This window comes from Seriola aureovittata, chromosome 12 (assembly GCF_021018895.1).
Source record: "Seriola aureovittata isolate HTS-2021-v1 ecotype China chromosome 12, ASM2101889v1, whole genome shotgun sequence".
In the NCBI taxonomy this organism is placed as follows: Eukaryota; Metazoa; Chordata; class Actinopteri; order Carangiformes; family Carangidae; genus Seriola; species Seriola aureovittata.
This window is the reverse complement of record NC_079375.1, coordinates 9,243,739-9,259,243: the sequence shown is the minus strand read 5'-3', so window position 1 is coordinate 9,259,243 and position 15,505 is coordinate 9,243,739. Positions and strand designations below refer to the sequence as shown.

Sequence of the window (15,505 nt, the reverse complement as noted above, 5' to 3'; positions counted from 1 at the left end):
GTCTGTTGAACCTGTGCTCTCACAATGGAGCTTGCCTGCTTTCATGACAAATGCCTCTCCCTTTATTGGCCTGCTGTGACCCACTGGAATATTCTGGCATGTGTTTCTTTTATAGTCTGGTGTAACTGAACCCCTTTAGATACCAAACACAAATCTGCTGTTGATGGTCATAACTAATGAGCCTTGTCTTGATGGATTGTCTGATGCCTCCACCTGATGACGGACTCGCAGTCACACCATGACTGCTGTTATTTCTGCAGATTCCATAATAAAAGAAAAATCGGATGGGGCAAACCAATTCAAGCTGTTCACATTCATGCTCCCATAAAGTCATACTTTCTCATAGTATTTGCTCTAGATGTTAAATGTGAAAGTCTGTGAGGGTGTTTTTGGTTAGATTTTTCTTTTTTACAAGACGGACACAAACAAGTAAAAATGTAGTCATTCGCAAGATGCAATAGTAATTTTTGGTGGAGATGTCAGGATTTCTCTGCTTTCCAGACAATGTGGAGCATTATTAGTCCATCTGTTGGAGCTTTTCAAAATAAGAAATGTACATGTGTCATTTCCTTATATCCTTATGTGGAAGGTGCTGTGAACAGAAATGAGAAAGTTCTGGTTTGATTTCCTCATTAACAGTCACTGATAACGTAGCTAAATGCTCATTAGATTACAATCATTTGTACATAACAAAATACAGAATAAATGTATTCTTATGTATTTATGCAGGTGGGTTTTCTCGTCATTATGTCCTTTGGTACATGGTTATCATTGGCTTAATACCTGAGGAAGTCTGGGGCTCGGACAATCATGTGCTGGAAGTCCTCCAGTGACAGACGTCCATCGTTGTCCAGGTCGGCCTCATCTATCACCTTCTCACACACCATCCTCACCTCGTCCTCCGTCAGCTCGTTGCGGGTCAGTTTGTTCAGCGTCTTCTCCAGGTCTGACTTGCAGATAAAGTCATCATTGTTGAAGTCTTGCAGAAAGAAGGACAGAGGGAGATGTAGATGTATATAGAGTTGAAATGATTGATGGATTAATCAGTTGGTCAAGCAAATATTCTGATAATCAATGAAAGGTTTAAGTTGTTTTCTTAGGGGGGAAAAAAGGATAAAATGCACTGGGTTCGGCTTCTCAAATGGATTTCTTTATGATATTTAATTGACAGATTAATTGATTATGAAAACAGTTAGCTGCAGTGAGACATCCATTATACATGCCGAATTAATTCTCATTAATGTTACATATGAATAATTATTTTAACAGTATTCAATGTTATGAAATTTGCATCTTACTACTTAGGATCTTCTTAAACTACATTTTTAATGTAACCACACTTTAGATGTTGAGTTGACATTTTCCCACTGGGTCATTGGAGAGGTCGTTTCACTCATCTGAGCTCATGCTTCATCATAATGCAACTGGGCTTTTACAGTATGTCACCTTCCTTGATGTTTCTCCTCCATGGGTCTGAATAATTAATGAAAAATTTCCTTGATCCATGACCATGGCGATGTGTATGTGACTTCTGTCATCGTTTGTTAATTAGGGGGGCTCGGCTTTGACAAGCTTGTTGCCTCTATAATCGGCTGGTTAATCATTTATAACAGTCCGTGCACCATCCGTCATGCTTACAGGTCCATAACCCTTCGCCGTGCATGCTCTGTCAACATATGGCTGCATCATATTAAAATGCATGATTCACATGTTTCATTTACAGTGGTTCATAGTTAAAATTTGTAGCTGGGATTGAATGATTTTGTTGCACAAACCTGGGGCCTGTAGCTGTATGTGTTAACCCTCACCCTCACCTAACCCTTCTGTTTGGGGACCTGGAGACCCCAGACCCTCATTAACAGCTCAAAACATACCTAACATTGTTTCATCAACCTGATGCTTCATGACTTCTCCTAATTTCATGATGATTACTTATAAACATGATTTTGAACTGATTCCTGTGCAGGAAATGATGTATTACTTATCTTTGACCCCATCCGGTTAAACACAAGGTCATTTCATGTCTAAATCTGTGATTAGTGTTGACAGCACTTTTTACACTGCACTACCCTCCCAAGCTCTACAGGAGTTTATCTGGAGTTTGACCTCTCTGGATTTTAATTGATCTCAAACATTAGTAAAGTCACCGTTTTGGTTAACATACGGGACATTGCTTTGTATGTGAATGACTTTTTGGCAAACAAAATATTTTTTCATGTGTAGCATTTCTTATTTGATGTTATAACAAATCACTATCACACATACAAGCTCAGTTTGTGGCAAAGGGAACGGTTACAGCTGCACTACCTTTCTGCATGTTGAGATTTAAAAAAAGGTATTTAAAGGAAAATATGTGATTAATTTCAATTAATAATATTGTTTTATTTACATACTGGACTGGTGCATCGAAGAAGTAAATCTCAAAAAAACAAAATAAGAAATGGGAATTCATTAATATTGTTAAATAAAAATGTACCACCTCTTCAGATATTTTTACCATAGATTTTGAAAGCGTAGTAGGCCTTGAGGTCACGTGGAGCCATCTCACTCAGGACTGAAAACATGTCCAAGAAGTCGTCCAGTGTCATGTTTCCCTCTCCGTCCTCAGAGAAAACCTCAGCGATCCTCTGACGAAATGGGTTGTCCTGCACAGAGGGGACACCAGGCCTCCTGTTTCAGTCTGACAACCTTTCACTGAGCAATTCAGTGCAGTTAATCACACAGAAACAAGAACTAGTACTTGTTAAGGATTTGATGGCTTCCAGTTGTTTTGTGTGTAATTCATTATTACAAGATTGTGCGTTTTATTTTGGCGTGTATCTCATATTTAGTTTGTATCACAGTTTGGAAGGATGACTGAGGGGAAAATTTACCTCGACAGTCTCACTCTCCCTTTCTCAGGTCATACCAGTGACCAGCGTGTCAGCACTGCCTCTTACCTTCCTGTCATTGTGTAAAGAGCCATATAATTGACCCATTTCCAAAAAGTGAGTCCTCAGGGACCCACCTGCATCCTTCAAGTTTAAAGGAGTCGGGTAACAGATAACCTTTCAAAGAATTCTGTCGATTAGTTGGCCATTAATTATGGATTGGGAACACAGGGAGAGCGAGGGTCTGCAGGGTGTGCGTGGACCAGTGGGTCTACCTTCAGCTCTGGCATGCTGCCAATCAGCTCATATGGTAACTTCACATCTGGGTGGTTGGTGTAGTCAAGGGGAACGAGCTGCGGTGCCAAATCCCGATAGCGGTAGAACAGTCTGGGAAAGGTTAAAAAATGAATTGAATGACAAGATATCTTCTATATTATGTATTTGTGTATTTTTTAAAGCTGAAGTAGTGGTTGAGAAAAGTTAAATCAGAAAACTCCAACTGTTCAGCTGCAGTCTTTTTTTTTTCCTAAGCACTGAAGACATTAAAAGAATGAGCTACATTTCCAAACACTAAAGTTTTGAAAGTGTTCTCCAAAAGCAAGATTTGAAATCCCATGTGATCTCAATGGTAGACTGCCCCACAGTAGGACAGGTCTCCTGATACTTTAGTTTAGAGTTACAGTGTAGTATTGTGCAGAACAGGACAAAATGCAGGTGTGTCAGGTGTGTTACACCAGCAGTGACTCAGGGATAATATGATGTAGCTCTGTTTTGATCAGTGTAAACAAAACAGTCGTATGCTCACCTGAGAATTTCTTTTCTTGTAAAGTATGTACAGTCCTGCAAATACAAACAGATCATGGCAGGAAAGTGCGAAGAACATTATGTAGATGTGCTTGTATAGAGTGGTGCTTAATTATCCGTGTGATGCAGTGAAGGAAGAAGGATTCACATCATTTATCAATACCAGTATTAGAAATACTCAAGCACCAGTAACAGACCTGCGGGTATAATTTTAATAGTAAAGTAAAACTAGGTCAGCACAGACCTTTGGCTGCAAAATGTCTGTAAAGTATCAAAAGTACATATCTTGCTGAAAAGTTGTGTAGTAGATATAGATAAAAAATTTCAATCAAACTGTACTTAAGTACAGTGATGCAGTAAGGTAACTAAGTAGAGTAAATATTCTTAATTACCTTCCACCGCTGGTTTGATATGCATACATGTTACATCATTCAAAATTTTGAATTGATTAAAAATATGCCATTAACAGCAAGGTTCATTGGGAATGTAACAAACAAAATATGAAATCAACAAACACCATTAAGGAAGCTTTGACCTAGTGCATCATCACCCTGAAGGATGCACCACATAAACCTGCATCCTCTTTTTGTCCATAAACAAATGCGTTATAGTCATCTCTTTTGTGCATTTCACCTTGTTTACAGATGCCAGTTGTTCGTATCGATAAGAGAAGCCCCATTTAAAGGGAGGGAAGATAATGGTCTCATTCAGAAAGAAAAAGGATTGACACCAACCTGATAGGCATCTAGCTGCTGTGCTGTAAAGATGGTCTGTTTATTCCCCATGTCTGAGCGTGCAGACACCAAGCCTCAGGTCCATTGCTGCTCCAACATCAAGTGCTTTAGGGTGTGTGGATATGTCAGATATGAAATACTGGGACAAAAGGAAGCCAGAGCCAAAGAGGAGATCAGGTGTCGGGCTGCCACAGGGCCCTTTGGTCCCCTTTATAATGGCAGCATTTCATCGTTTTCTCAATTGTGAATAGCAGCCCCTCTGACAATGAGCGAGGGCTGTCGTCCAGCATCATGCCAAGTGGTATCAACCCCCTTTAGTGCCACTCTATGGCCAACGCCTCAGTCAGCGCTCAGGTTACACTCTTTAGAGACAGGGTTTTGTATTGAGCAAATAAGAGTTTTTCATGGGAGAAAAGGTTATTTTTTCATAGCAGAGAACTTAATTATTGGATATACATTTATAATATTAAAGTACATTTTCATGTTCAGTTTTAGGTGAGGTATTATATATCTCACCTGAAACTGTATTTGAAAAACGTATTCACTTTGCCAAACTAGAGGGGTAAACATGACTTTAGGCACTAAATAACCTGTTTGCCTTTTGTCCTGCGATTATAATTAATAATAAGCATATGTACAGTGGCAGTCACATGCATGTATTCCTCCTTTACCTCACTTAGTATGAATGGCAAGAAAGACACGAGGCAGTACAATCAGTGGTTTTAGTGAAACAAAGAAAGTTTTGCTTTTACTGAAAGTCCTTTTTTTTCTTCCTATTCCTATTCATCTTCCTCATCTCACGATTTATGTCAAATACCAGTGTTGAGTGCCGGTGCAGAGAGGAATGTGTCCTATATGCAGCGAGATGGAGGGTAAGGGTGTAGAGGTCACGGTGGAGGATGGGCATGCAACACATTTGATACTGACAAAACCTTAATTTTTTATTTGCCATTACCATATTCTCAAGCATTATTAGGATTTTGCAGAATCGTACAACACTGACGTTCTTGTCTGGTGATAGGTTTGAATATTCTGACTTCTAAAAAAATACCTCAAGCAGGAAGTTATCAACAGATCTTAAAAAGATCCTCAAAAATATGGCCTGAGAGGGGAATAAAGAGTCTTAAATTGATTCTTCTTTTCTCGTTTTCTCTTCGCTGTCACGTCAGTTGTAAAATGTTTTTTGTTTTTTTGATTGTGAGCTTTCAGAAAATATTATACATCTATAAACTACAAGCAGGATTGTTTGGACAGTGAATTGTGAAGGCAGCTTCAGTCAGAACCATTAGACCTGCAGCAAACACTGTCAAGTATGCATGATATTATTTTGAGGGGTCTTGCTGAAATAATGTGGTTGTCCCTTTTAAAAACGTTTATATTTATAATATATTCATTATATATATTCAGTAATGTGTGCTTTGCTGCTATTTTGCAAGAGCCTCCTCTTCCAGCCACCTCCACCTGCTTTGCACCTTCTCTGTTTGTTTTCCTCCTGCCTGAGGGGTTTATATTCCTGAATTAATTTTCTTACCAGGATGTGATTTGCAACACGTCCTGAAATATTGCTGCTTTGCCAGATGAGAACTATTCTGCCGCGGTGCTATTTCCATTTCCAAGTTTAAGCAAACCATGTGAGTAATTACAGATAGTTTGCTTTTTCTTTGACACCCAATATCCAGAGCTTCATGTTGTGGTTGCTGAGTCAAAGATGTATGGGATATGAGAAATACGTATATGTATGAGAAAACTCTTGATAGCCTGCGGGATGGGGAGGAACAGAAACCTAGTTAAACAAAGAGTATCACTTTTGAACTTCGACCGAAACTAGTTGAAGTGGCAAGAGGAAAATATCTGGAACTTTCCAGCTCTTTAAAAGGTTTGAATCAATGATTTTTACAGGACTTCATAGCAAATGAAAAGGGAATTGCTCTTTTTTTAAGTAATTTGTTTGATATTTACGTGTGCTCTTCTTTAATTACATCTTAAACTGATTTCTGAAGACTTGCTTTTGAAAATTGTATCTTCTATTACAAAATATGTTCAATTCTATTCTTTTTCTCCCTTTTAAACCATCATAAGTATTGCATGTTTTGTAATATGTCGAGAACTTGAATATTGTACTTGTCTTTTCTTCTGCAGTCTGTGACAGAGATGCCTCACTGCTCTAAGCTGAGAACCGTGGACAGCACAGACGACCACGATACCCAGACATGCCCAGAGACGTCTGAGGCCTCGGGTTTGGATCCTTTGCCCCAGAATAAATTTAATGTCAAAGCTTTTCTCTGGAGAAATGCTTTTGTGCTTCTCACTGTGGTTGCTATTGTCATAGGTAAGTCATTTTATTAAATATATCACATATATTATATATTAGTATTAATATCAGTCGAGGTTTAACTTTTGTAAAGTAACACTGCCTTTTAATCTCAGTGTTGAATGCATCACAGATGTAGTGCTGCTGCGGAGTAGTATGAGATTTGACAGAAATAAACTTAAAAAATGTATTGACTTTGAATAATTACACTTCAAGTCTTACCTCTGCAAGATTTCCAGAGTTGCTCCCAGTTCTGCTGGGAAAAAATATTAATATCCTTTTAACATTCATATCCAAGTTTTACCTTAATTTGATTTTCCACTCAGATGTTAAAAATATACTTAAAAATCTTTTCAAAACTGTAATATTGTTGAAATAATCAAATGCTAAAATATTTGGAGAAGATTGTTTATTTATAATTATAATTATTTAGTCAGTTGCCACCATTTTCTCTCCAATACTTTTGGTGTCACTGCGGTTTTCGTGCACATTCTAATTCTTCTCAAGTACATTTCTGAGTCTCGACGGCTTCAACTGGAGGCAGCCGCTTCAGTTGCCAATTTACACAGTCAAATCCAGTCTCATCATCTTGGAAGGTAGGTATTTTCCCTCACTATCTCTGGATGCCTGTCTTCTTGGGTAAAGAGAGGTTTCCCTCTCATCAGGTATGCAGCTCAGCTCTGCTGCTGTTCGCTGAAAGAGTCATAACCATTACTTTCAACTTGATCTTTAACGTCTCTGAATGACAGAGGAAATGTTGAAATCACCTTCCTGGCAATTTCACTTGCATGTTTCTTCCCTGGTGCAGGGCAGAAGGCGAAGGACAGGAGTCACAACCAGTTGAACCAACATGAAACAAACACCCCGGGTCATTTATTTAAATATTATTGGGTTACCAAGGTTTTTGTCTGTGTTCACCCATCTGTTACCTGCTGCTTGCACAGTTTCCTGGGCCAACTGTCAAACCAGAATTGGTATTATCCAAGGGCTTAAAGAGAGGGAGGGGACCAGGAATGTACCATCTGTAAACGAGTGCAAAGTTCTGCAGACATGCTCTTTTAGGGCCTACATAAATCTATGAGTTTGCAGTCATGATATTTTTGTGTTAGGATAAGTTGAGTGATGGGCACAGAAATGACTTTAGATGTAAACATTGTGTTTATGGGTTGATTGATTGCAATTAACCGTGGTTTTCCTTGTAGGAGGGGCTTCTGATATAAAGCCAGTGTAGAGGCTGGCCCCTCGAGACTGCAGCTCGGGTCTGGAAGGGCGGCAGGAGTGATTGTATTTTTTTCATTTTTGTTATATTTATTTCGTTCACCATTGCACCACTGCATTTTACACCTGACTGGCGACCACGATTAAAAACAAAGCACCGGATGAAGAATTTTGGATCAATGACTTCCACCTGCGGGTCAAACCTTACAATTGGAAAAAAATATGTGGCTTAAAACCTTTTTTTTTTTTAAATGTTCTATCAATTTAAGTTCCATCTGGTATGGCCTACATGAAACAGAGCCAGAGCTGGAGGCATCAATCAACAGTCAAGTGCATAGCCTTCTTTCAGAAAGGCCGGTTTTCAGTTTCTTCTGGCCTCTCGCAGCTTGGCAGAGGCTTCAGGATTTTCTTTAGAAGAGTCCTCCTGGAACTGAGTGTCCAAGTCTTTGCAGACTCTCACCTCCCTTGATTTCTTCCATACTTGTCTCGAACAATCTGCATTGTGACAATTAATTTTCAACAATGTTTTTATGTACTGGCTTTACAACAGTTGGTATTTTTTTCTGGATGAAGTCGCCATTTGGACACACTGACATGCTGTACTGTGTTTTTTTATTTCTTTGAGGGGTCAGCCTGGGTTTCGCTCTGCGATCCACTAACATTACAGAGAGGGAAATTAAATACCTTACCTTTCCTGGAGAGCTGCTGATGACAATGCTGCAGATGTTGGTGCTTCCTCTCATCATCTCCAGTCTGATCACAGGTTTTCAACTTTATCACAAAACTACCATAACAGGTCCTTGGATATTACATTTAAACAGCCCACATGTGCCGCTGCTCCTTATGACTTCTTTTCATTTCAGGCATGTCATCTGTGGACAGGAAGGCTTACGGGAAAATGGGGCTCCACGCTCTTTGCTATTACACAATGACAACCCTCATGGCTGTGTTGACTGGCATCCTCCTAGTTGTTTTTATCCAGCCGGGGAAATCACCCAGTCACGTCTCAGTGTCCCCTGGTGGCCAAGCGGAGGCTGTGCAGACTGTGGATGCCTTTCTGGATCTGATCAGGTGTGCTTTACAAAGAGTTGTTAGATGGAAGTTTCCAGTCCAAGCTAAATACTTTCTTTCTTTTTTTTTGCTTTGCAGAAACATGTTTCCTCCAAACCTGGTGACAGCTTGTTTCAGAAAGGTGAGCTCTGCAGAGGTCCTGTTTTTTTGTTTTTGTATTTTTTTCATCATGCTACATGTCAACACTGACCATTTTCTTTCTTTCTTTCTGCCTTTTATTCAGTATAAAACGGTTTATTCTAAAAGTAAAAGTCTTGGTGTCGTCAATCTGACTCAGACAAGTGAGTTCAATAAAAGTTTTTACCCTTCTTTGTAATCGTGACAACTCAATTATTCATTTTATTTAACATGAGTCGTTATTATCATGACTTGTAACAGCATTACTTGAACCCCTTTAGATGACACAGTGCCAATGCCAGGCACTGTAGAAGGAGTCAATATTTTGGGTTTATTGGTCTTCTGCATCGCCTTTGGCCTCATCCTGGGCAGTATGGAGAGTGAGGCGAAACTTGTGAAGGATGTTTTTGACTGTCTTAATAAAGCAATCATGCACTTGATCAGTATTGTCATCTGGTAAGCACAATTTGAGGATGTGGATTATAACAATCGTGGCATCTTAAAGTTTGATATTTTTACCTTTAATTGTGATTTAAGTCATCCAGACAATCCCTGAAATTTGTGAAATGCCATAACACAGTATCAAAATGCATCAGGATTCAAAGAATATACTGACTGTCGCCCCCTGCAGTCATCTGCTGATGCTACATTACCTTTGCTGTGTCTCACCTCTCTCTCACAGGTATTCCCCAGCAGGAATCCTCTTCTTGGTTGGAGGAGAGATTTTGAAGATGAAGGACATTAGAGTTATAGGACGCCAGCTTGCCATGTATATTCTCACTGTAACCACTGGCCTGGCAATTCACAGCTTTTTCACCCTGCCCCTCATCTATTTTATTTTCACACGCAAGAATCCCTTCAGGTTTATGGTTGGTCTCCTCCAGGCTCTCACCACCGCCTTTGGGACTTCATCCAGGTGAGTTGGACTTCCAGGCTTCACTGCTGTTGTACGCCCAAACACCTGCAACAAAAGAATGTTCTACCGAATGTAAGATGCTGCTGAATTTTGAATGATGATTTGATCACCAGTAAAAAATGTATTGTATATTTTATAAAGGGGATTTTTTTTTTTCATAGCTCTGCGACTCTACCCATCACCATCCACTGTCTGGAGGAGAATCTCAAAATGGACAAACGGGTGACACGCTTCATGGTGCCTGTAGGGGCCGCCGTGACGATGGATGGTACAGCACTCTATGAGGCAGTAGCCTCTATATTCATAGCCCAGGTTCATTATATGGAACTTGATGTGGGTCAACTCATCATCATCAGGTATGAGCAAATGCATATTTTTAACCGGTTCTGTCACTTCACCTAAACTGTAGTATCTTTTGAATACTACTTAAAATGAATTATGTTGAAAACTGCACATGTAGCTAATGGTTAATCAATCAATAACAAATACTGTCAGTAACAAAACATGTACAAATGGCTGATAAATTGATTTGACTAAATTCGACTTTTGATTTTTAGATTTAACAAAAAAATATTGTACCTAATAAATTGCACAACATTAACGTAAGCAAGGTGGTGAAAATAAGTTCACAGTACAGGTTCTAGATGTAATATTCAAGTGTCAGACACTCAATATGTTTTATGCTGTTAAAGGCTTTTAATCACATCTTTTTTTCATGATCTCAATTCAACGCATGCCGGGTTCTAACCACTGCAAATAACAGTAATAATAGAAAATTATATTGATTAATAATATGATTTCTTTTTTTTTTTTTTTAATTTTGAAACAGATGAATTGATTACATATTTCCTGTGTATATGCATTTGATCATTATTGCTCGTAAACAATTATGTAATCTAATTATTTTTAATGATGTAATTGCAGTATAACTGCCACAGTAGCAGCTATCGGGGCAACAGGTATCCCACAGGGCGGTATGGTTTCCATGGCGATAGTGTTGACATCAGTTGGACTGCCCCTTGAGGGCATTTCATTTATCATCGCAGTTGACTGGATGTTGTAAGTGTGTGTCTTTCTGTTTGTGTGTGATCAGGGTTTGAGAACTAACCTCTCATGATTATGTGAGCATGACAATGTGACTACAAAAATAGAGTCTTAGAAATGCACTGCCTGTATTGTGCTATACTGTATATGACAGACATGCTTATATATTATTCCTCAGTCAACTGCTTAGATATTTTGGTAAAGGGATAAAACAAATTACCGGAAAGTAATGTAAAGTCCTGCTCACGGGTTCCTGGCCTCATAACTTCCTGTATGATTGTGGACAGGGATCGGTTGAGGACGGCCACCAATGTGCTGGGTGACTGTATCGGTGTGGGTGTAGTGCAGCATCTCTCCAGACATGAGCTGCAGGGTCCCGCAGAAGAATGCTTGGTAGAAGAAAAGAGAGAGAAACCTTCTGACTGAGAGGCCGTACCAATACGCAACCTCGCTTCATGTTCTTCCTGCAGCAAGATATAGTGTTTTCATTTAAGCACAATTAATGTTCAGGAAAATTAATGGTGGCACCACTGGAGACAGTAACTAAATATACCATTTCTATTCTACAAGGACAAACAAATGAATTTTTCTTACCATACCCTGGATGATTTAACTGGCATCATCAAAAATGTTACAGTAAAAGTTATCTAAAAAAATGTAAATATATACCCAGTCCATTTCAGGAACATTTTCACACAGATTTTGTGTGAATAAGTTTTAATGAAATGAAATCAGTGTTGAAATCAAGGTTAACAACAGTCCTAAAAACTCGTTATGATACAAAACTAACCCTATTGAATCATTGTTTTTTTTTTCCTCTTTAGTATCTGCAAGTTGTATATTTTTTTCAAGAAAAATTGCAGCTGCTTTCTGATTTTTTTAACATGTATTTATGTAGAAAAGGGAGAATTTACCATCAATCAACATTCAAATAAATGCAAATGTACCCAAAAACCCAAAAGGCAAGTTTTCATCAGAAGCCCCTTTTTGAAGCATTTTATGAGAAATTGCCATGATATTTTAAAGTTGCAGGCTGCAGGAATAAATGTAATTGTGATTTGTTTTAGTGATGCTGTTTTGGAGGGAATACACACCCTGTGTACGCTCATGTCAACATGAAGTTGTTGTGAAGTCCCTTGTAAATGATAATATAAGTGCAACAGAAGAGAAGATTATATGTATTCTTCCAAATGTTTTGTAGAAACACCACAGGGATTGAACAAAACTGGTCCAGCAAGCTTTGTTAATTCCTGTTTTTGCAGGATTGCAAGTTGATGGAGGCACAAGTTTCACAAGATGTTTTACCAATATTTTGTTGTTCTGTCATAATCAACAACGCTTCAGCCTCGATATCCAAAACATCTTGCGCTAATAATGTGACATTTTTGAGTGAAAGCTGCTTTCCAAATAAATGCACAATGTAACCTTTTGTTTAGGGCATTTATTCTGACTGCATATTCATTCACAACAGAAAACATAAAATATACACATTTACACCTTTCACAGGATGTCACTTCCATCACTGCCATATATTATAATTTATGGATATTTACATATATTACAATGTGGGACTCAGCACATTACTCATTAGGTGCAATTGACTTATAGAGGGCCGCTGGCTGTCTATGTCCCCAAACCCAATATACATTGTATTTGTGATGAATATCTCTATGTCAGTGGCAGCCACAGCTTCCAGCCACCATGTCATTATACTGTTTCAGCACCACGTTCTCATCATCATCAAAGTAGAGCAAGTTGATGGAGAAGAGCTTGTCCGGCACACAGCACGGCGTCTCGATGCCTTTGATCAGCTTCAGGGCGTTGATGATGGACTGGACGGTGGCGTGGTTGGTTGGCCTCATGTTCTGACCCAGGGGGAAGGGGCAGGAGCCTTTGCAGTGGTAAGCGTTGTAACCCCTGGGAGAGACGATCCAGCCTGACCAGCCGATCTCCTCGAAGTCGACGTAGAGAGGCAGGCGTTGGCAGGGCATAGTCGCGCCTTCCTCCTCGCTGTAGTCCAGGGAACGAGCGCTGCGGGAGGGTGGGCCAGACATGGGGGCATGGGGCAGGCTGGAAGTGGCTGCGGTATCGTTTGGGTCTGGTGGTGGAAAGGGGAGATTTTTGTTAGACATCACTGCATTTTGTTGCACATTAGGTGAAGTGGTAATATATAAAGTGGGCATAGCAGGTCCACTGAAGAGTTCACGTTTTAAGGCACCATTGATATTTTGTGCTATTTCTTCCCACGTTGCTCTTTATAGGAAAAGGAGGGTTGGTGGAATAATTAAAAAACTTAAAACAAGAGGCCGATTTTTAACGAAGGACAAGAAGCTGATGCAAATGTTTGAGGGGGGGGGGGGGGGGGGCAGAGTTTTCCCTAGGCGTCATAGTTCTTATCTACACCCCTGTTTATCAGAGGCAGGACCACAAAAATCCCTGAGATGTTTATTTTCCCTAACACTGGGCATAACCTGATCAACCAAGTCTCACCTGTGCTCTCCAGGGTAGTAGAGCGGCGGCCGTCGTCGGTGAAGAGCACCAACATGGGCTGCTTGCTCTGGTGGTGGTTGCGTCCTGAAGCAAAGCGGATCAGTTTCATATCCATCGGGCTTCCTCCCAGAGTCCGGACCACCACATGGAGACCCAGGTTGCTGCCTTCATCCACCATCCAGGAGCGAACCTTCAGGTAGAAGTTCACATTGGTCAGTTAAAACGCAGGATTCACTCCATACTGTTCAGTGTTTGCTTCAAGCAGTCAACGCACTCATAGGACTGTATGAGAAGAGGATACTCACTGCTTGTGTGATGGTGAACACCTCCCAACCAGTAGAGTGGACAGGGATGAGTCGAGAAGACAGCAGCTTCCTCTCCTGTGTATTGTTGGTTTTGGTGGTGTCAAGCAGCTGATAAACACTGACCTGAGTGAAACATGTAGCCAATATTAGAAACATCGCAGGGAGAGAGGTGCATTAGATTGTACTTTCACTTTAACATTTCCCTGACCAGATTTGATCATTTTACATGGTGTACATACTTGGCAGAAGTGATGTCTGTTGAATGTGAGTGTTGCCTGAGGTCGCAGCTTGAAAAGATGGAGCTCTGCAGTTAGGATCTTCTCAGTTCTTGCAACAGTGGACAGATTGAACCTGAACTCCACCTGCTCACTTCGCACTGCAAGGAAAATGATATCATTAGAGACCAAAACACTCCTATTATATTTCATCTTCTACATGTAGCCAGCTGCAAACGCATGCGTGCACAAATCAGATCTTACATTTGTCAAAGAAACTGCGCACAGTATTCCCCTCCAGAAGGTATGGGTCCTTGGTCACACCATCTACATCAGCAACCGTGTTGTACAGATCAAGCATGTACTGCGGTGCCTGTTTGTGTCCATGGATTGCAGGGGGGTCCTCCATCCCAAAAACCTCCAGGAGTCTCTTGATGGCCTCTGAGCGGACCTCCTCCGACTCGTTCTCGGCGGCGAAATGATTCTGATTCTCCAGGTAGTTGAGCGAAGGCCGCGCAGCGACCGTGCACACCAAAGTGGCGAAGCTGACCACGAACACCAACATCTCTGCAGCGTGGGTATATTCCTGGTGCGTCGGTGTCCTCCTGGAACCACACTACCAGCCGGCAACTTGGAGTTGGACTGACTGCAGGATCCCCGAAGCTCCACTTTTTATTTCAAAAGCCGCCGTTCACTCTTCAGTGCCCCCAAAGCCTTGGTAAACAGCAGTAAAGATGCTATTTGGTCGCAAATGTAAATCACCAATCAGGGAATGTAAAGGGGGACTAATGGCGGTGTTAACAAGGTGTGAACCCGATTGTAGATTTTATTCAAGCCCATTGTCTCCACGTCTGGCAATAAAAGCTCAAATAAACTACATTCAGCCTTTGAAACAGCTCGATACTCATCGACCAGCACAATATGTTGCTGTGGAACATATATTTTTCTCTGATTTATAACGATAAAGTTGGAAGACTGCAAAGCATATGAACAGAATAAGCTTGGAGCTGATCTCCCGAGGAAGTGCACTCACCATGGGAGGTTAACTGCGCCCAAATGAATCCATTAATTTAGAATAATGGGCACAGTGTCTTAGGTGGAAACCAATTATTTCGACAAAGAGGCTGGTGTCGTAGGCTACACGTCCTGAGATTTACATAACTGCTTATCCAGTTACAGCTGGATAATCACCAAATTTGCAGCTTTATATTTTAAAAGGACTCCAACTGGACCCACCCTGTCCCTCCATGGCATAAGCTGGCGTGGTGCTTGAAAAGTTTCTGTGACTTTATCCAGTGATGTCTCCTTGTTCCCTCATAAAAAGGCAATTTTCTAAGACATAAGTCTTTCTAAGTATAGTTTACAGTGTTAATTCCCTAGCTATTTAGATGCACTATATTAGGGTTCAGC

General features: G+C 40.4%; 3 protein-coding genes across 4 annotated transcripts; 1 reads left to right on the top strand and 2 right to left on the bottom strand.

Moving 5' to 3' along the window:
• Nucleotides 1-79: 79 nt before the first annotated feature.
• On the bottom strand, nucleotides 80-4,687 carry cib3 (calcium and integrin binding family member 3). 2 transcript variants are annotated; one of them, XM_056392530.1, is made up of 6 exons: nucleotides 4,409-4,687; nucleotides 3,676-3,710; nucleotides 3,146-3,257; nucleotides 2,498-2,645; nucleotides 784-979; nucleotides 80-592 (listed from the first exon to the last, which is right to left on the bottom strand). In XM_056392530.1, the coding sequence occupies exons 1-6, from the start codon at nucleotides 4,457-4,459 to the stop codon at nucleotides 571-573; spliced, it is 564 nt and encodes a 187-aa protein (XP_056248505.1). In that variant the 5' UTR covers nucleotides 4,460-4,687; the 3' UTR covers nucleotides 80-570. The 2 variants fall into 2 exon arrangements, with proteins under 2 accessions (XP_056248505.1, XP_056248506.1); XM_056392531.1 differs by lacking the exons at nucleotides 3,146-3,257; nucleotides 3,676-3,710.
• LOC130178683 (excitatory amino acid transporter 1-like) lies at nucleotides 4,458-12,446 on the top strand. The gene is made up of 11 exons (XM_056391120.1): nucleotides 4,458-4,520; nucleotides 6,548-6,737; nucleotides 8,563-8,700; nucleotides 8,801-9,008; nucleotides 9,087-9,129; nucleotides 9,232-9,289; nucleotides 9,407-9,581; nucleotides 9,808-10,041; nucleotides 10,203-10,397; nucleotides 10,966-11,100; nucleotides 11,373-12,446. The coding sequence occupies exons 1-11, from the start codon at nucleotides 4,458-4,460 to the stop codon at nucleotides 11,509-11,511; spliced, it is 1,578 nt and encodes a 525-aa protein (XP_056247095.1). The 3' UTR covers nucleotides 11,512-12,446.
• Nucleotides 12,447-12,527: 81 nt separating this feature from the next.
• On the bottom strand, nucleotides 12,528-14,979 carry admp (anti-dorsalizing morphogenic protein). Its single transcript, XM_056392155.1, has 5 exons — nucleotides 14,360-14,979; nucleotides 14,120-14,256; nucleotides 13,881-14,003; nucleotides 13,576-13,765; nucleotides 12,528-13,183 (listed from the first exon to the last, which is right to left on the bottom strand). Exons 1-5 carry the CDS (start codon nucleotides 14,658-14,660, stop codon nucleotides 12,759-12,761), a joined length of 1,176 nt encoding a protein of 391 aa, XP_056248130.1. The 5' UTR covers nucleotides 14,661-14,979; the 3' UTR covers nucleotides 12,528-12,758.
• Between the last annotated feature and the right edge of the window lie 526 nt (nucleotides 14,980-15,505).

Coding starts and splice junctions, on each gene's coding strand:
- LOC130178683 (XM_056391120.1), top strand. CDS start 4,458: ATGTCTGAGCGTGCAGACACCAAGCCTCAGGTCCATTGCTGCTCCAAC. Junction 6,738..8,562: donor TGTGGTTGCTATTGTCATAG/GTAAGTCATTTT, acceptor TATTTCTTTGAG/GGGTCAGCCTGGGTTTCGCT. Junction 11,101..11,372: donor ATCGCAGTTGACTGGATGTT/GTAAGTGTGTGT, acceptor GATTGTGGACAG/GGATCGGTTGAGGACGGCCA.
- cib3 (XM_056392530.1), bottom strand. CDS start 4,459: ATGGGGAATAAACAGACCATCTTTACAGCACAGCAGCTAGATGCCTAT. Junction 3,258..3,675: donor ACAAGAAAAGAAATTCTCAG/GTGAGCATACGA, acceptor AACCTTTCCCAG/ACTGTTCTACCGCTATCGGG. Junction 593..783: donor CGAGCCCCAGACTTCCTCAG/GTATTAAGCCAA, acceptor TTCTGTTCACAG/CACCTTCCACATAAGGATAT.
- admp (XM_056392155.1), bottom strand. CDS start 14,660: ATGTTGGTGTTCGTGGTCAGCTTCGCCACTTTGGTGTGCACGGTCGCT. Junction 14,004..14,119: donor ACAGACATCACTTCTGCCAA/GTATGTACACCA, acceptor TGTTTCACTCAG/GTCAGTGTTTATCAGCTGCT. Junction 13,766..13,880: donor TGTTCACCATCACACAAGCA/GTGAGTATCCTC, acceptor TTCTACCTGAAG/GTTCGCTCCTGGATGGTGGA.